Raw genomic sequence first — 20052 nt, 5'->3', positions numbered from 1 at the left:
GTAGACCGACAGCGGAAGCGTTATCACAACGCGGTTGATGTAGTCGTACGTCTTCACGATCCGACCGATCAAGTACCGAACGTACGGCACCTCCGAGTTCTACACACGTTCAGCTCGATGACGTCCCTCGAACTCCGATCCAGCCGAGTGTTGAGGGAGAGTTTCGTTAGCACGACGGCGTGGTGACGATGATGATGTTCCACCGACGCAGGGCTTCGCCTAAGCTTCGCAACGGTATTTTCGAGGTGTAATATGGTGGAGGGGGGCACCGCACACGGCTAAGAGATCTCAAGGAGCAATTGTTGTGTCTCTGGGGTGCCCCCCTGCCCCCGTATATAAAGGAGCAAGGGGGAGGCAGCCGGCCAAGGGGAGAGGCGCGCCATAGGGGGGAGTCCTACTCCCACCGGGAGTAGGACTCCTCCTTTCCTTGTGGGAGTAGGAGAAGGGAAGGGGGAAGGAGAAAGAAGGAAGGGTGCGCCCCCCTTCCCTAGTCCAATTCGGACCAGACCATGGGGAGGGGTGCGGACACCTTTTGAGGCCTTTCTCTCCTTTCCCGTATGGCCCATTAAGGCCCAATACGAATTCCCGTAACTCTCCGGTACTCCGAAAAATACCCGAATCACTCGGAACCTTTCCGAAGTCCGAATATAGTCGTCCAATATATCGATCATTACGTCTCGACAATTTCGAGACTCCTCGTCATAGCCCCGATCTCATCCGGGACTCCGAACTCCTTCGGTACATCAAAACTCAATAATAACTGTCATCGTAACGTTAAGCGTGCGGACCCTACGGGTTGGAGAACTATGTAGACATGACCGAGACACGTCTCCGGTCAATAACCAATAGCGGGACCTGGATGCCCATATTGGCTTCCACATATTCTACGAAGATCTTTATCGGTCAGACCGCATAACAACATACGTTGTTCCCTTTGTCACCGGTATGTTACTTGCCCGAGATTTGATCGTCGGTATCTCGATACCTAGTTCAATCTCGTTACCGGCAAGTCTCTTTACTCGTTCCGTAACACATCATCCCGCAACTAACTCATTAGTCACAATGCTTGCAAGGCTTATAGTGATGTGCATTACCGAGTGGGCCCAGAGATACCTCTCCGACAATTGGAGTGACAAATCCTAATCTCGAAATACGCCAACCCAACAAGTACCTTTGGAGACACCTGTAGAGCACCTTTATAATCACCCATTTACGTTGTGACGTTTGGTAGCACACAAAGTGTTCGTCCGGTAAACGGGAGTTGCATAATCTCATAGTCATAGGAACATGTATAAGTCATGAAGAAAGCAATGGCAACATACTAAACGATCGAGTGCTAAGCTAACGGAATGGGTCAAGTCAATCACGTCATTCTCCTAATGAGGTGATCTCGTTAATCAAATGACAACTTATGTCTATGGCTAGGAAACATAACCATCTTTGATTAACGAGCTAGTCAAGTAGAGGCATACTAGTGACACTCTGTTTGTCTATATATTCACACATGTATTATGTTTCCGGTTAATACAATTCTAGCATGAATAATAAACAGTTATCATGATACAAGGAAATAAATAATACTTTATTATTGCCTCTAGGGCATATTTCCTTCAATTCGGACACCGGAAGTGTTCTGGAGAAGTTTCGAATAAAACCGGAGTGCCGGAGGGGTTACCGAAACCCCCCGGGGAAGTATTGGGCCTTAGTGGGCCTGAGGGGAGAGAGAGGGCAGCAGCCCAGGAGGTGGCGCGCCCCCTCCCATGGGGAGTCCGAATTGGACTAGGGGAGGGGGGCGCGGCCCCTCTTTCCCTCTCCCTCTCCCTCTCTTTCCTTCCCCCTTCTCTCTTCCTAGTTGGACTAGGAAAGGGGAGTCCTACTCCTACTAGGAGGAGGACTCCCCCCCCCCTCCTTGGCGTGCCCCAAGGGCCGGCCGGCCTCCCCCCTTGCTCCTTTATATACGGTGGCAGGGGGGCACCTCTGAACACACAATTGATATACGATATTTTAGCCGTGTGCGGTGCCCCCCTTCACCATATTACACCTCGATAATATCGTTGCGGAGCTTAGGCGAAGCCCTGCGTCGGTAGAACATCATCATCGTCACCACGCCGTCGTGCTGACGAAACTCTCCCTCAACACTTGGCTGGATCGAAGTTCGAGGGACGTCATCGAGCTGAACGTGTGCTGAACTCGGAGGTGCCGTGCGTTCGGTACTTGATCGGTCAGATCGTGAAGACGTACAACTACATCAACCGCGTTGTGTTAACGCTTCCGCTTTCGGTCTATGAGGGTACGTGGACAACACTCTCCCCTCTCGTTGCTATGCATCACCATGATCTTGCGTGTGCGTAGGAAATTTTTTGAAATTACTACGTTCCCCAACAGTGGTATCAGAGCCAGGTTTTATGCGTTGATGCTATGCATGAGTAGAACACAAGTGAGTTGTGGGCGATATAAGTCATACTGCTTACCAGCATGTCATACTTTGGTTCAGCGGTATTGTGAGATGAAGTGGCCCGGACCGACATTACGCGTATGCTTACGCGAGACTGGTTTCACCGTTGCGAGCACTCGTTGCTTAAAGGTGACTGGCGGGTGTCTGCCTCTCTCACTTTAGTTGAACCGAGTGTGGCTACGCCCGGTCCTTGCGAAGGTTAAAACAGCACCAACTTGACAAACTATCGTTGTGGTTTTGATGCTGAGGTAAGAACGGTTCTTGCTAAGCCCATAGCAGCCACGTAAAACTTGCAACAACAAAGTAGAGGACGTCTAACTTGTTTTTGTACGGCATGTTGTGATGTGATATGGTCAAGACATGATGCTATATTTTATTGTATGATATGATCATGTTTTGTAACCGAGTTATCGGCAACTCGCAGGAGCCATATGGTTGTCGCTTTATTGTATGAAATGCAATCGCCATGTAATTGTTTTACTTTATCACTAAGCGGTAGCGATAGTCATAAAAGCAATAGTTGGCGAGACGACAACGATGCTACGATGGAGATCAAGGTGTCGAGCCGTTGACGATGGTGATCATGACGGTGCTTCGGAGATGGAGATCACAAGCACAAGATGATGATGGCCATATCATATCACTATATTGATTGCATGTGATGTTTATCTTTTATGCATCTTATCTTGCTTTGATTGACGGTAGCATTATAAGATGATCTCTCACTAAAATTTCAAGATAAAAGTGTTCTCCCTGAGTATGCACCGTTGCCAAAGTTCGTCGTGCCCAGACACCACGTGATGATCGGGTGTGATAAGCTCTACATCCATCTACAACGGGTGCAAGCCAGTTTTGCACACGTAGAATACTCAGGTTAAACTTGACGAGCCTAGCATATGCAGATAGGGCCTCGGAACACGGAGACCGAAAGGTCGAGCGTGAATCATATAGTAGATATGATCAACATAGTGATGTTCACCATTGAAAACTACTCCATTTCACGTGATGATCGGTTATGGTTTAGTTGATTTGGATCACGTAATCACTTAGATGATCAAATGTCACAACGTAACTGGGTGATTATAAAGGTGCTCTACAGGTGTCTCCGAAGGTACTTGTTGAGTTGGCATATTTCGAGATTAGGATTTGTCACTCTGATTGTCGGAGAGGTATCTCTGGGCCCTCTCGGTAATGCACATCACTATAAGCCTTGCAAGCAATGTGACTAATGAGTTAGTTGCGGGATGATGCATTACGGAACGAGTAAATAGACTTGCCGGTAACGAGATTGAACTAGGTATTGAGATACCGACGATCGAATCTCGGGCAAGTAACATACCGATGACAAAGGGAACAACGTATGTTGTTATGCGGTTTGACCGATAAAGATCTTCGTAGAATATGTAGGAGCCAATATGAGCATCTAGGTTCCGCTATTGGTTATTGACCAGAGACGTGTCTCGGTCATGTCTACATAGTTCTCGAACCCGTAGGGTCCGCACGCTTAAAGTTCGGTGACGATCGATATTATGAGTTTTTGTGTTTTGATGTACCGAAGGTAGTTCGGAGTCCCGAATATGATCACGGACATGACGAGGAGTCTCAAAATGGTCGAGACGTAAAGATCGATATATTGGACGACTATATTCGGACACCGGAAGTGTTCCGGGTGGTTTCGGAGAAAACCGGAGTGCCGGAGGGTTACCGGAATGCCCCGGAGAAGTAATGGGCCTTATGGGCCTTAGTTGAGAGAGAGAGGGCTGGCCAGGGCAGGCTGCGCGCCCATCCCCCTCTGGTCCGAATTGGACTAGGAGAGGGGGGCGGCGCCCCCCTTTCCTTCTCCCTCTCTTCCTTCCTTTCCCCCTCCTAGTAGGAGTAGGAAAGAGGGGAGTCCTACTCCTACTAGGAGGAGGACTCCTCCTCTTGGCGCGCCCTACAGGGCCGGCCGGCCTCCCCCCTTGCTCCTTTATATACGGGGACAGGGGGAACCTCTAGACACACAAGTTGATCTGTTGATCTATTCCAGCCGTGTGCGGTGCCGCCCTCCACCATATTCCACCTCGGTCATATCGTAGCGGTGCTTAGGCGAAGCCCTGCATCGGTAGCAACATCATCACCGTCATCACGCTGTCATGCTGACGGAACTCTCCCGTGAAGCTCTGCTAGATCGGAGTTCGCGGGACGTCATCGAGCTGAACGTGTGCTGAACTCGGAGGTGTCGTACATTCGGTACTTGGATCGGTCAGATCATGAAGACGTACAACTACATCAACCGCGTTGGGCTAACGCTTCCGCTTTCGGTCTACGAGGGTACCTGGACACACTCTCCCCTCTCGTTGCTATGCATCACCATGATCTTATGTGTGCGTAGGAATTTTTTTGAAATTACCACGTTCCCCAACAGTGGTATCAGAGCCTGGTTTTATGCGTAGATGTTATATGCACGAGTAGAACACAAGTGAGTTGGTATTGTTGGATGAAGCGGCCCGGACCGACATTACTGCTTACCATGTTACCCAACAGTGATACAAGTCATACTGCTTACCAGCATGTCATACTTTGGTTCGGCGGTATTGTTGGATGAAGCGGCCCGGACCGACATTACGCGTACGCTTACGCGAGACTGGTTCTATCGACGTGCTTTGGACACAGGTGGCTGGCGGGTGTCAGTTTCTCCAACTTTAGTTGAACCGTGTGTGGCTACGCCCGGTCCTTGAGAAGGTTAAAACAACACTAACTTGACGAACTACCATTGTGGTTTTGATGCGTAGGTAAGAACGGTTCTTGCTCAGCTCGTAGCAGCCACGTAAAACTTGCAACAACAAAGTAGAGGACGTCTAACTTGTTTTTGCAGGGCATGTTGTGATGTGATATGGTCAAGACATGATGCTATACTTTATTGTATGAGATGATCATGTTTTGTAACCGAGTTATCGGCAACTGGTAGGAGCCATATGGTTGTCGCTTTATTGTATGCAATGCAATCGCCCTGTAATGCTTTACTTTATCACTAAGTGGTAGCGATAGTCGTAGAAGCAATAGTTGGCGAGACGACAACGATGCTACGATGGAGATCAAGGTGTCGCGCCGGTGACGGTGGTGATCATGACCGTGCTTCGAGATGGAGATCACAAGCACAAGATGATGATGGCCATATCATATCACTTATATTAATTGCATGTGATGTTTATCTTTTATGCATCTTATTTTGCTTAGATCGACGGTAGCATTATAAGATGATCTCTCACTAAATTTCAAGGTATAAGTGTTCTCCCTGAGTATGCACCGTTGCGAAAGTTCTTCGTGCTGAGACACCACGTGATGTTCGGGTGTGATAAGCTCTACGTTCAAATACAACGGGTGCAAGACAGTTTTGCACACGCGGAATACTCAGGTTAAACTTGACGAGCCTAGCATATACAGATATGGCCTCGGAACACTGAGACCGAAAGGTCGAGCGTGAATCATATAGTAGATATGATTAACATAGTGATGTTCACGCTTGAAAACTACTCCATCTCACGTGATGATCGGACATGGTTTAGTTGATTTGGATCACGTGATCACTTAGATGATCAGAGGGATGTCTATCTAAGTGGGAGTTCTTAAGTAATATGATTAATAGAACTTCAATTTATCATGAACTTAGTACCTGATAGTATCTTGCTTCTCTATGTCAATTGTAGATAGATGGCCCGTGCTGTTGTTCCGTTGAATTTTAATGCGTTCCTTGAGAAAGCAAAGTTGAAAGATGATGGTAGCAATTACACGGAGTGGGTCCGTAACTTGAGGATTATCCTCATTGCTGCACAGAAGAATTACGTCCTGGAAGCACCGCTGGGTGCCAGGCCTCCTGCAAGAGCAACACCAGAAGTTATGAACGTCTGGCAGAGCAAAGCTGATGACTACTCGATAGTTCAGTGTGCCATGCTTTACAGCTTAGAACCGGGTCTTCAACGACGTTTTGAACGTGATGGAGCATATGAGATGTTCCAGGAGTTGAAGTTAATATTTCAAGCAAATGCCCGGATTGAGAGATATGAAGTCTCCAATAAGTTCTACAGCTGCAAGATGGAAGAGAATAGTTCTGTCAGTGAGCATATACTCAAAATGTCTGGGTATAATAATCACTTGATTCAACTGGGAGTTAATCTTCCAGATGATAGCGTCATTGACAGAATTCTTCAATCACTGCCACCAAGCTACAAGAGCTTTGTGATGAACTATAACGTGCAAGGGATGAATAAGACAATTCCTGAGCTCTTCGCAATGCTAAAGTCAGCGGAGGTAGAAATCAAAAAGGTGCATCAGGTGTTGATGGTCAGTAAAACCACTAGTTTCAAGAAAAAGGGCAAAGGGAAGAAGAAGGGGAACTTCAAGAAGAACAGCAAGCAAGTTGCTGTTCAGGAGAAGAAACCCAAGTCTGGACCTAAGCCTGAAACTGAGTGCTTCTACTGCAAGCAGACTGGTCACTGGAAGCGGAACTGCCCCAAGTATTTGGCGGATAAGAAGGATGGCAAGGTTAACAAAGGTATATGTGATATACATGTTATTGATGTGTACCTTACCAGAGCTCGCAGTAGCACCTGGGTATTTGATACTGGTTCTGTTGCTAATATTTGCAACTCGAAACAGGGACAACGGATTAAGCGAACACTGGCTAAGGACGAGGTGACGATGCGTGTGGGAAATGGTTCCAAAGTCGATGTGATCGCCGTCGGCACGCTACCTCTACATCTACCTTCGGGATTAGTATTAGACCTAAATAATTGTTATTTGGTGCCAGCGTTAAGCATGAACATTATATCTGGATCTTGTTTGATGCGAGACGGTTATTCATTTAAATCAGAGAATAATGGTTGTTCTATTTATATGAATAATATCTTTTATGGTCATGGACCCTTGAAGAGTGGTCTATTTTTAATGAATCTCGGTAGTAGTGACACACATATTCATAATGTCGAAGCCAAAAGATGCAGAGTTGATAATGATAGTGCAACTTATTTGTGGCACTGCCGTTTAGGTCATATCGGTGTAAAGCGCATGAAGAAACTCCATACTGATGGACTTCTGGAATCACTTGATTATGAATCACTTGGTACTTGCGAACCGTGTCTCATGGGCAAGATGACTAAAACACCGTTCTCCGGAACTATGGAGAGAGCAACTGATTTTTTGAAAATCATACATACAGATGTATGTGGTCCGATGAATATTGAGGCTCGTGGCGGATATCGTTATGTCCTCACCTTCACAGATGATTTGAGCAGATATGGGTATATCTACTTAATGAAACATAAGTCTGAAACATTTCAAAGGTTCAAAGAATTTCAGGGCGAAGTTGAAAATCATCGTAACAAGAAAATAAAGTTTCTACGATCAGATCGTGGAGGAGAATATTTGAGTTACGAGTTTGGCCTACATTTGAAACAATGCGGAATAGTTTCGCAACTCACGCCACCCGGAACACCACAGCGTAATGGTGTGTCCGAACGTCGTAATCGTACTTTACTAGATAAGGTGCGATCTATGATGTCTCTTACTGATTTACCGCTATCGTTTTGGGGTTATGCTTTAGAGACGGCTGCATTCACTCTAAATAGGGCACCATCAAAATCCGTTGAGACGACGCCTTATGAACTATGGTTTGGCAAGAAACCAAAGTTGTCGTTTCTTAAAATTTGGGGTTGCGATGCTTATGTGAAGAAACTTCAACCTGATAAGCTCGAACCCAAATCGGAGAAATGTGTCTTCATAGGATACCGAAAGGAGACTGCTGGGTACACCTTCTATCACAGATCTGAAGGCAAGACATTCGTTGCAAAGAATGGATCCTTTCTAGAGAAGGAGTTTCTCTCGAAAGAAGTGAGTGGGTGGAAAGTAGAACTTGATGAGGTAACTATACCTGCTCCCTTATTGGAAAGTAGATCATCACAGAAACCAGTTTCTGCGACACCTACACCAATTAGTGGGGAAGTTAATGATAATGATCACGAAACTTCAGATCAAGTTATTACTGAACCTCGTAGGTCAACCAGGTTAAGATCCGCACCAAAGTGGTACGGTAATCCTGTTCTGGAGGTTATGTTACTAGACCATGACGAACCTACGAACTATGAAGAAGCGATGGTGAGCCCAGATTCCGCAAAATGGCTTGAGGCCATGAAATCCGAGATGGGATCCATGTATGAGAACAAAGTGTGGACTTTGGTTGACTTGCCCGATGATCGGCAAGCCATTGAAAATAAATGGATCTTCAAGAAGAAGACTGACGCTGACGGTAATGTTACTGTATATAAAGCTCGACTTGTTGCGAAAGGTTTTCGACAAGTTCAAGGGATTGACTACGATGAGACCTTCTCACCCTTAGCGATGCTTAAGTCTGTCCGAATCATGTTAGCAATTGCTGCATTTTATGATTATGAAATTTGGCAAATGGATGTAAAAACTGCATTCCTGAATGGATTTCTGGAAGAAGAGTTGTATATGATGCAACCGGAAGGTTTTGTTGATCCAAAGGGAGCTAACAAAGTGTGCAAGCTCCAGTGATCCATTTATGGACTGGTGCAAGCCTCTCGTAGTTGGAATAAACGCTTTGATAGTGTGATCAAAGCATTTGGTTTTATACAGACTTTTGGAGAAGCATGTATTTACAAGAAAGTGAGTGGGAGCTCAGTAGCATTTCTGATATTATATGTGGATGACATATTGCTGATTGGAAATGATATAGAATTTCTGGATAGCATAAAGGGATACTTGAATAAGAGTTTTTCAATGAAAGACCTCGGTGAAGCTGCATATATATTAGGCATTAAGATCTATAGAGATAGATCAAGACGCTTAATTGGACTTCCACAAAGCACATACCTTGACAAAGTTTTGAAGAAGTTCAAAATGGATCAAGCAAAGAAAGGGTTCTTGCCTGTACTACAAGGTGTGAGATTGAGTAAGACTCAATGCCCGACCACTGCAGAAGATAGAGAGAAGATGAAAGATGTTCCCTATGCTTCAGCCATAGGCTCTATCATGTATGCAATGCTGTGTACCAGACCTGATGTGTGCCTTGCTATAAGTTTAGCAGGGAGGTACCAAAGTAATCCAGGAGTGGATCACTGGACAGCGGTCAAGAACATCCTGAAATACCTGAAAAGGACTAAGGATATGTTTCTCGTTTATGGAGGTGACAAAGATCTCATCGTAAATGGTTACGTTGATGCAAGCTTTGACACTGATCCGGACGAGTCTAAATCGCAAACCGGATACGTATTTACATTGAACGGTGGAGCTGTCAGTTGGTGCAGTTCTAAGCAAAGTGTCGTGGCGGGATCTATGTGTGAAGCGGAGTACATAGCTGCTTCGGAAGCAGCAAATGAAGGAGTCTGGATGAAGGAGTTCATATCCGATCTAGGTGTCATACCTAGTGCATCGGGACCAATGAAGATCTTTTGTGACAATACTGGTGCAATTGCCTTAGCAAAGGAATCCAGATTTCACAAGAGAACCAAGCACATCAAAAGACGCTTCAATTCCATCCGGGATTTAGTCTAGGTGGGAGACATAGAAATTTGCAAGATACATACGGATCTGAATGTTGCAGACCCGTTGACTAAGCCTCTTCCACGAGCAAAACATGATCAGCACCAAGATTCCATGGGTGTAAGAATCATTACTATGTAATCTAGATTATTGACTCTAGTGCAAGTGGGAGACTGAAGGAAATATGCCCTAGAGGCAATAATAAAGTATTATTTATTTCCTTATATCATGATGAATGTTTATTATTCATGCTAGAATTGTATTAACCGGAAACATAATACATGTGTGAATACATAGACAAACAGAGTGTCACTAGTATGCCTCTACTTGACTAGCTCATTAATCAAAGATGGTTATGTTTCCTAGCCATAGACATGAGTTGTCATTTGATTAACGGGATCACCTCATTAGGAGAATGACGTGATTGACTTGACCCATTCCGTTAGCTTAGCACTCGATCGTTTAGTATGTTGCTATTGCTTTCTTCATGACTTATACATGTTCCTATGACTATGAGATTATGCAACTCCCGTTTACCGGAGGAACACTTTGTGTGCTACCAAACGTCACAACGTAACTGGGTGATTATAAAGGTGCTCTACAGATGTCTCCAAAGGTACTTGTTGGGTTGGCGTATTTCGAGATTAGGATTTGTCACTCCGATTGTCGGAGAGGTATCTCTGGGCCCACTCAGTAATACACATCACTTTAAGCCTTGCAAGCATTGTGGCTAATGAGTTAGTTGCGGGATGATGTATTACGAAACGAGTAAAGAGACTTGCCGGTAACGAGATTAAACTAGGTATCGAGATACCGACGATCGAATCTCGGGCAAGTAACATACCGATGACAAAGGGAACAACGTATGTTGTTATGCGTCTGACCGATAAAGATCTTCGTAGAATATGTGGGAACCAATATGAGCATCCAGGTTCCGCTATTGGTTATTGACCGGAGAGGTGTCTCGGTCATGTCTACATAGTTCTCGAACCCGTAGGGTCCGCACGCTTAAAGTTACGATGACAGTTTTATGATGAGTTTATATGTTTTGATGTACCGAAGGTTGTTCGGAGTTCCGGATATGATCACGGACATGACGAGGAGTCTCGAAATGGTCGAGACATAAAGATTGATATATTGGACGACTATATTCGGATACCGGAAGTGTTCCGCGGAAGTTTCGGATAAAACCGGAGTGCCGGAGGGGTTACCGGAACCCCCCGGGGAAGTATTGGGCCTTAGTGGGCCTGAGGGGAGAGAGAGGGCAGCAGCCCAGGAGGTGGCGCGCCCCCTCCCATGGGGAGTCCGAATTGGACTAGGGGAGGGGGGCGCGGCCCCTCTTTCCCTCTCCCTCTCCCTCTCTTTCCTTCCCCCTTCTCTCTTCCTAGTTGGACTAGGAAAGGGGAGTCCTACTCCTACTAGGAGGAGGACTCCCCCCCTCCTTGGCGCGCCCCAAGGGCCGGCCAGCCTCCCCCCTTGCTCCTTTATATACGGGGGCAGGGGGGCACCTCTGAACACACAATTGATATATGATATTTTAGCCGTGTGCGGTGCCCCCCTTCACCATATTACACCTCGATAATATCGTTGCGGAGCTTAGGCGAAGCCCTGCGTTGGTAGAACATCATCATCGTCACCACGCCGTCGTGCTGACGAAAGTCTCCCTCAACACTCGGCTGGATCGGAGTTCGAGGGACGTCATCGAGCTGAACGTGTGCTGAACTCGGAGGTGCCGTGCGTTCGGTACTTGATCGGTCAGATCGTGAAGACGTACGACTACATCAACCGCGTTGTGTTAACGCTTCCGCTTTCGGTCTACGAGGGTACGTGGACAACACTCTCCCCTCTCGTTGCTATGCATCACCATGATCTTGCGTGTGCGTAGGAAATTTTTTGAAATTACTACGTTCCCCAACACTATTGAATGGTGCAAATTCATAATTTTTGCTCTTTTGACTGGGCAAAATCTTTACTTGCTTCCCAATTATGGACTTATATCATTGAGGGTTCTGCAATTAATTAAACTCTGCCATTTGCAATACTTGACAAGTGTCAAAGTGAACAGATTCTTTGTTGTAAGAATTCAGATGAGGAGCCAGAAGTTTCTTCTAATGTTGTTTTCACACCCCAGGCATTGCACAGAAGTAGCACTTCCCCTCTGCCACCTGCCAGCACCTCGCATGCTCACACCCAAAGGAAGAGGAAAGATAAAGCTCCCATGGTTGAAACTGAGGTAAGAAGGAGCTTCAGATTGAAAGCTTTAAACAATGGCTTCAGAAGGAAATCCTGCTCAGACAAAAATTGTTTCCCCTGTTCTACTGATCCTCCAGCTGTTACTACTAAGATTGTAAGGAATCTTGCTGTTTCCTTTTGCAAGGCTGCTGCAAAGGACTGCTCTGAGGAGATGTTGCATCAGCCCAAGAAGAAGAAGGAGGCCAAGGCTGCTGCCAAAGGACCATCCAAGAAGGCTGCTTTCAAGCCTTAAGATAGATTTCCTGCTTAAGATAGCTTTCTAAAGTTACCTATGTTAGCAACAAGAAATATTAGAGCTGGGACTCTGTTGCACTTTTGTGATGTTCTATCTATGGTACTTATGAGAGACAATGCTTTTGTAATGAGACTGAATTCTGATGTGATGCTCCATGGCAGTTGCTCTATTACTTACCTCTGTGTTGAGACTGCCCTGTGTTCTGCGCAAAGTTGTGATCTTCTGCTCTGTTATGCTGAGAGTTTGCTTGTCATCTTGCTTGCATGGTTATCTTTGATTGATCTCTTAAGAGGAATAGTACCAGTTGCAGACTTGACTCTATCTGATCATGAATAGAAACTGGAATATACTCAATTGGAACATCAGAGGTATTAATGACAGTAACAAATGGCTTTCTCTTCGAAACAAGATTGCTGAGGCAAATGCAGATATTGTCTATCTGCAAGAAACTAAGAAAGAACACTTTGATTTCACATATATCAAAAACTTTTGCCCTAACAGGATCAATTGTTTTGATTTTTTACCCTCTATGGGAGCTTCTAGTGGGCTTCTCATAGCTTGGAATGGCAACATTTTTGAGGGTGAAACCTTGTTTCGAAATGAGTTTTCTATTTCAATCAGATTTTTGTCTAAGCTCACTGGTGATTCGTGGATTCTTAGCAACATTTATGGCCCTTGCCAAGGTGCAGCTAGAGAAGATTTTCTAAACTGGTTCAGCAACATCCAAATGCCTGATGAGACAAAATGGATGATCTTGGGAGACTTCAACTACATTAGATACCCACACAACAGAAGCAGGTCTGGGGGCAATTTTTCTGATATGTTAAAGTTCAATGATGCCATCAATAGCCTGGCTCTGGTTGAAATCCCATTAAAAGGAAGGAGCTTCACTTGGAGCAACATGCAGCAAGCACCACTACTGGAAAAATTAGACTGGGTGTTCACTTCTAAATCTTGGACATCTCACTTTCCTAACACCCTAGTTCTCCCTCTGTCCAAACGTGTCTCAGATCACATACCTTGTCAGGTGCAAATTGGTACACATATTCCCAAGTCTAAAATCTTCAGGTTTGAGAACTATTGGCTGCAAACTGAGGGATTCAAAGATATTGTAAAGCAGAATTGGGAACAGGCCATCAACATCCAAGATAGTGCAAAGAGAATTATTGCAAAATTCAAAAGGCTCAGGAAATGTCTCAAAATCTGGGCCAAATCAATTTCTCAACTCAGTATTTCCATCAAAGCCACTAATGAGGTCATTCTCTTTCTGGATGCAATTGAAGATTTTAGAACTCTCACTTTACAAGAATGGAATGGAAGAGAGTTTCTTAAACAACATTTACTCACACTTCTAGAAAGACAAAAGATCTATTGGCAGCAGAGAGCTACAATTAGATGGGTTAAATTTGGAGAGGCAAACTCAAAATATTTTCAGGCCAAAGCCACCATCAAGTACAGGGTTAATCACATTGCTAGCTTGCATGATGATTTGGGCAACACTCATAGAGAACATAATGCCAAAGCTAATATACTCTTCAATGCCTTCAAAAAGAGATTAAGTACCTCTGTGCCCACTTTCAACCCTCTTAACTTGGGTACTCTGTTGAAAAGAGATGTGGATCTTTCTCTGTTGGAATCACCTTTTTCTCAGGAGGAAATTGGTGCTGTTGTAAAAAGCTTGCCTAATGATAAAGCTCCAGGTCCAGATGGTTTCAATACAAACTTCATCAAGCATTGTTGGGATATTCTGGCCCCTAATTTCTATACTTTAATTGAGGACTTTTATCATGGAAGAATCAGCTTACAAAGCATCAACTCTTCTTTTATTACTCTCATACCTAAGAAAGATGCTCCAACCACACCCAATGATTTCAAGCCAATTTCATTGCTCAACTGCTCAATCAAGATCATTACTAAGCTTCTGGCAAATAGACTCCAAGAGGTCATTTTGAAGCTGGTGCATACTAACCAGTATGAGTTTTTAAAGGCCAGATCAATCCAGGATTGTCTTGCTTGGTCTTATGAATTCATTTGTCAATGTAAAATGTCTGGTCAGGAGATTATTGTCTTGAAACTGGATTATGAGAAGGCTTTCGACCTCATTGAACATCAGTCAATAAAAGATATTCTCATTGCAAGAGGTTTTGGCAACAGATGGCTCATGTGGATGGATATGCTTTTTTCCTCTGGATATTCTGCTATGTTATTGAATGGGGTCCCCGGGAAACAGTTTCTGTGCAAAAGAGGAGTGAGACAGGGAGACCCTCTCTCTCCATTACTATTTGTGCTTGCTGCAGATCTTTTACAGTCTATTCTGAATGAGGCCATGCATAACAATTTGATCTCAAGGCCACTTGAACAGCATCATTGTCATGATTTCCCAGTCATTCAATATGCTGATGACACTGTTCTAATTATGCAAGCTTCTGCCACGCGAGTGGAGCAACTCAAAAACCTCATTCTCCATTTTACAGTCTTTATAGGGCTAAGAGTTAACCTTGATAAATCAGCCATGGTGCCCATCAACACTGACAATGAGGTACTGCAAGCTCTAGCTGCCAGACTGGGGTGTTCTATTGGCTCCTTCCCTTTCACTTATCTTGGCCTACCTTTGTCACTTTCCAAGCTTAAGATGGAAGATTTTTCTCCTGTCCTCAAGAGGATTGACAGCTGACTGGCTGGTTGCTCTACATTACTATCCTATGGGACAAACTTACTCTCATCAAATCTGTCTTCATGCATCTTCCTATTTTCTTCATGTGCACCCTTGATCTTCCAAAAGGCATAATTGAGCAAATCAACAAAGCCTTAAAGCACTGCTTCTGGAGGAAATATGGAATGGAGGGTAGAGGTCCTGCACTCATTGCCTGGGACAAAGTTTGCAAGCCCAAAGACCAAGGAGGATTGGGAGTTCTCAGCATTGATGTTCATAATAAATGTCTTTTAATGAAGCATCTGCATAAGTTCCTACACAAAGAAAATCTCCCTTGGGTGCATCTTATTTGGGATTCTTACTATCCTGATGGAGTGATTACCAATAGGAATGTAGGTTCATTCTGGTGGAAAAGTATTTTCAAGCTGCTCCTGAATTCAAAACAGTAGCCAAAGGTCAGTTGGGCACAGGAGACACTATTGATTTTTGGATGGACAACTGGGGACATGGCATCACAAGACATAAATTTCCTGAACTTTACTCCTTTGCAATCCAAGATACTTTGAGCATTCAGGAGTTTTTGCAGCAGGCAAACATAAGTGATAATTTCTTCCTCCCACTCTCAGCTCAAGCACACAACCAGTTCACTGAACTTCAGAACACCCTTGAATCTCTACAACCTTCAAATCATGGTGATAAATGGACATATCCTTGGGGTGCATCTTACTCATCGATCAAGATGTACAAGGAACTGACAAAGGGGCCACTAGTTGCACCACTTTTTCAAAAATTATGGAAGAATGCAACCATGCTTCGGTACAAGATCTTCTTTTGGCTCTTATTGCATGACAGGGTCAATACTAGAAACATGCTTCAACGAAGATCATTCCACCTGCCTTCCTATAATTGTGCACTTTGTCAGATGAACACGGAGGAAACTTCTCAACACTTTTTTTGGGACTGTGACTTTGCTTTCAATTGCTGGCAATCCCTTTTGGGACACAGACACAGAGGATTGTCCATCTTTGATGAGATCTCACTAGCCATTCAAAACTTGCCTACTGCCTTTGCCATGGAAATCATGATTATGGAATGTTGGAACATCTGGATACAAAGAAATGATCAAATTTTCAAAGGAAAACCAACCACAACTCAAGCTTGGAAGGCCTCACTCAAGACAGATCTTCAGCTTCTGTTACACAGACTGAAAACTATATTCAGAGATCAATTTTCTAGCTGGATTGAACAACATTTGACATAATAATGCTAGCTTCAGGTTTCAATAAAACAGGAATGGGTTGAGCCTTTTTGGTTTTGTACATATTGTATACTATTTATTTTAATGAAATTTCCCGTAGAACGATTGTTCTACGATTGTTCTACGATTTCGGTTCAACAAAAAAAGATCTCGGCGTGGAAAGAGGCTTTGTGCTCGTCTTCACTTCACGTCACAAGTGCCGTGAACGGTGGCGATAAATATCTGGAGGAAGAGCCAAACGAGCTGGACTTGCATGTCCAGCACGGAACCATTGTACAACGTACAGAGAGTGGACCAGCAAATTAAGCCACGGCAACCACCTGCACGACCGCCACAGATCTTCCCTCTGCTATGCCTCCACTGCACAATCATGGCCTCTCCTCCTCGCTCCCCTGGCCAACCGAACAGACCCTGCAGTGAGGACGGCATCCCCGTCGTCGACTTGGCCGTCCTCGTCAACGGCGACGCCAGGGAACGGTCGCAGGCGGTCCGGCACCTCGGCCGGGCGTGCCAAGACTGGGGCTTCTTCATGGTACGATTACACAATTATTACTTACGTACCACCCAAACGCTAAACGTAGTATAGATCGATTCTCAAGCCTCGATAAATATAAATCCATCATGAAGGTGACCAACCATGGGGTGCCCGAGGATCTCCAGAGCGCGATGATGGACGCGTGCAAGGAGCTGTTCGGCCTACCGCCGGAGCAAAAGGCGGAGTTCATGGACGCCGGCCCGATGGACCCCGTCCGCGTCGGCACGGGCTTCAACTCCGCCGTCGACGGCGCCAGGTACTGGCGGGACTACGTCAAGATGTTCGCGCACCCCGAGCTCCACTGCCCCGCCAAGCCCGACGGCCTGCGGGGCGTGGCCGCGGAGTACGCGGCGCGCACGAGGGGCCTGCTGCTGGAGCTCACGGCGGCCATCTCCGAGAGCCTGGGGCTCCCCGCCGGCCGCATCGCTGAGCGCCTTGACCTCGGGTCCTGCTTCCAGATCCTCGTCGGTAACCATTACCCGCCGTGCGCTGCTGGCCCGGACGACGACGATGGGGCGGTCGGGCTGCCCGCTCACTCCGACCACGGCCTCCTCACCCTGCTCTTCCAGAACGGCGTCGATGGCCTCCAAGTCAAGCACGACGGCCGGTGGCTCCTCGCCAAGCCCATCCCCGGCTCATTCTTCGTCATCGCCGGCGATCAGCTGGAGGTGACCAACCGATCGACTCTTTGTCTCTTGTGATCTAACTATAGACGACAAGAAAAATCTGAACCTGCTGTGCTGGTTCGTGTGTATGCAGATCGTGAGCAATGGAAGGTACAAGGGTGTGCTCCACCGTGCACTGGTCGACCGCGCGCAGGCGAGGATGTCGTGCGTGAGCCTGCTCGGGCCGTGCCTGGACGCCGTCGTCAAGCCCGTGCCGGAGCTGGCCGTGCCACCCCTGGGACTAGAGTTCAGGGGGGTCAAGTACAGGGACTACATGGAACACCAGCAGAGCAACAAGCTCAACGAGAAGGGAGCGCTGGACCTCGTTCGGGTGCAGCGTCACATACTTACTGACACGCTCTGCAGTTCTTGAACTTACTAGGCATGATTCCTCAGGTTCAAATCCTCAAGTTGACCAAAATTTATGTGTCCATTATTAAATTTTTTTTAGCAACCGGTTGGAGCTCTGACTTTTCACTAAGAAAAAGAGAATTGATCAACGAGTACTGTCAACAGTAGCGTGCCCCTTGGCCTCTCTCACAACTGCCCAGGAAACCCGGATTTCTCTCCGGTGCTGCCGCAGATCCGCCTTGTCTCTAGTGGCCTTAGGACCATGGAGGCGCGATGGATCTCGGCCCTTGCTGAAGGGTGGGGTCCTACTCCATTTTTAGCTTTTTTTAAGGTTGATTAGGGTTTGTGCCATGCTTAGAAAGACGAGGCAGCGACGCCTCTCTAAAAATGGAGTAAGGTACTCCCCACACTCTTCGGTGCCGAGCCTCCGTCCCGACAGTGCGTCTAATATTGTCGGAGGGCGTGTTGAGGTGCGTCTAGCTATGACTTTTCATTAGGAAGAAGAAGATTGACCAACGGCTACTGTCAAGAACAGCATACCCTTGGCCTCTCTCGCGACTTCCCATGAAACTAGGATTTCTCTGCCTCCTGTCGGAGCCGCCGCCGATATGCCTCGTCTACGGTGGCCTTAGGGACACGGAGACACGGTGAATCTCGCCCCTTGCTGGCGGGTGGGGTCCTACTATGTTTTTAGCTCTTTTTTAGGTTGATTAGAGTTTGTGTCCTGCATAGAAAGACGAGGCCACGACGGATCCATGAAGATGGAATAAGGTCCACTCAAAGACCGCTATCCAGCATGCTCTCGAAGTATTAAGTTTACAATAAACCGAGCATTGCAATAAGCATGATAACATAATGTCGACAATATAACATCAATCAATATGATTAGAAATCGTCGTTTTATCCTTGGCGGACACAATACAATATGTGTCATATTCCTTACTGTCACCAGAATATAGAGCACCACAAGATTAGAACCCACTACAGTGCAAAACTCCCTCTGGAGAAAAACCCATCAAACTTGGCCAAAGTAGATAGATAAATCGGAGATCATACAAAGCTATTTAATTATACAACATGAAAACCTCAAAAGATTCAATTTAATTTAATGAATAATCTGATCATAAAGTGACACTTCATTATATCCCAACAAACACATCCACGAATTAAGCTTTGAGACTATTTTCTTCGCGAAAAAGAAAGAAAGGCTCATAGGTGTCTAGGGTTTTCCTGCCTTTCGGCGATGCCATCGTCGTCGCCGATTTTGTCGCGTCTCCTATGGTGAGGGAGTTATGGATTAAGGGATCCTCGGGGCGCCGTCCCATTGAATATGGGCCGGACTGGTGAAGCCGCATAGCGATAGAAGATCTATGAAGCCGTGGTGTGTCCTTCAAGTTAAGGATAGACATGATCTTTTTATCCCTTATTGTAATCTATCTCCGGTAAGCCTAGCAACCGGCTGGAGCTCTGACTTTTCACTAAGAAGAAGAGAATTGATCAACGAGTACTGTCAACAGTAGCGTGCCCCTTGGCCTCTCTCACAACTGCCCAGGAAACCCGGATTTCTCTCCGGCGCTGCCTCTGATCCGCCTTGTCTCTTGTGGCCTTAGGGCCACGGAGGCGCGATGGATATCGGCCCTTGCTGAAGGGTGGGGTCCTACTCCATTTTTAGCTTTTTTAAAGGTTGATTAGGGTTTGTGCCATGCTTAGAAAGACGAGGCGGCGACGGCTCTCTAAAGATGGAGTAAGGTACTCCCCGCGCTCTTCGGTGCCGAGCCTCCGTCCCGACAGTGCGTCTAACATTGTTGTTGGGCGTGTTGAGGTGCGTCTAGCTATGACTTTTCATTAGGATTGACCAACGGCTACTGTCAAGAGGCATACCCTTGGCCTCTCTCCCATGAAACTAGGATTTCTCTGCCTCCTGTCAGAGCCGCCGCCAATATGCCTCGTCTCCGGTGGCCCTAGGGACACGGAGACACGGTGTGTCTCACCCCTTGCTGGCGGGTGGGGTCCTATTATGTTTTTAGCTTTTTTTGGGTTGAATTAGAGTTTGTGTCCTGCATAGAAAGACGAGGCCACGACGGTCCATAAAGATGGAATAAGGTCCATTC

The 20052-nt window shown here is 46.0% G+C and overlaps 1 protein-coding gene across 1 annotated transcript; it reads left to right on the top strand.

Moving 5' to 3' along the window:
* The first annotated feature begins 16615 nt into the window (after positions 1-16615).
* Positions 16616-18077, top strand: LOC109736227 (2-oxoglutarate-dependent dioxygenase 19). The gene is made up of 3 exons (XM_020295438.3): positions 16616-16922; positions 17018-17593; positions 17685-18077. Exons 1-3 carry the CDS (start codon positions 16644-16646, stop codon positions 17961-17963), a joined length of 1134 nt encoding a protein of 377 aa, XP_020151027.2. The 5' UTR covers positions 16616-16643; the 3' UTR covers positions 17964-18077.
* The last annotated feature ends 1975 nt before the right edge of the window (positions 18078-20052 follow it).

Source organism: Aegilops tauschii, chromosome 5 (genome assembly GCF_002575655.3).
Source record: "Aegilops tauschii subsp. strangulata cultivar AL8/78 chromosome 5, Aet v6.0, whole genome shotgun sequence".
Taxonomy (NCBI): domain Eukaryota; kingdom Viridiplantae; phylum Streptophyta; class Magnoliopsida; order Poales; family Poaceae; genus Aegilops; species Aegilops tauschii.
This window is presented reverse-complemented; position numbering and strand designations above follow the sequence as displayed.

Coding starts and splice junctions, on each gene's coding strand:
- LOC109736227 (XM_020295438.3), top strand. CDS start 16,644: ATGTCCAGCACGGAACCATTGTACAACGTACAGAGAGTGGACCAGCAA. Junction 16,923..17,017: donor AAGACTGGGGCTTCTTCATG/GTACGATTACAC, acceptor TCCATCATGAAG/GTGACCAACCATGGGGTGCC. Junction 17,594..17,684: donor TCGCCGGCGATCAGCTGGAG/GTGACCAACCGA, acceptor GTGTGTATGCAG/ATCGTGAGCAATGGAAGGTA.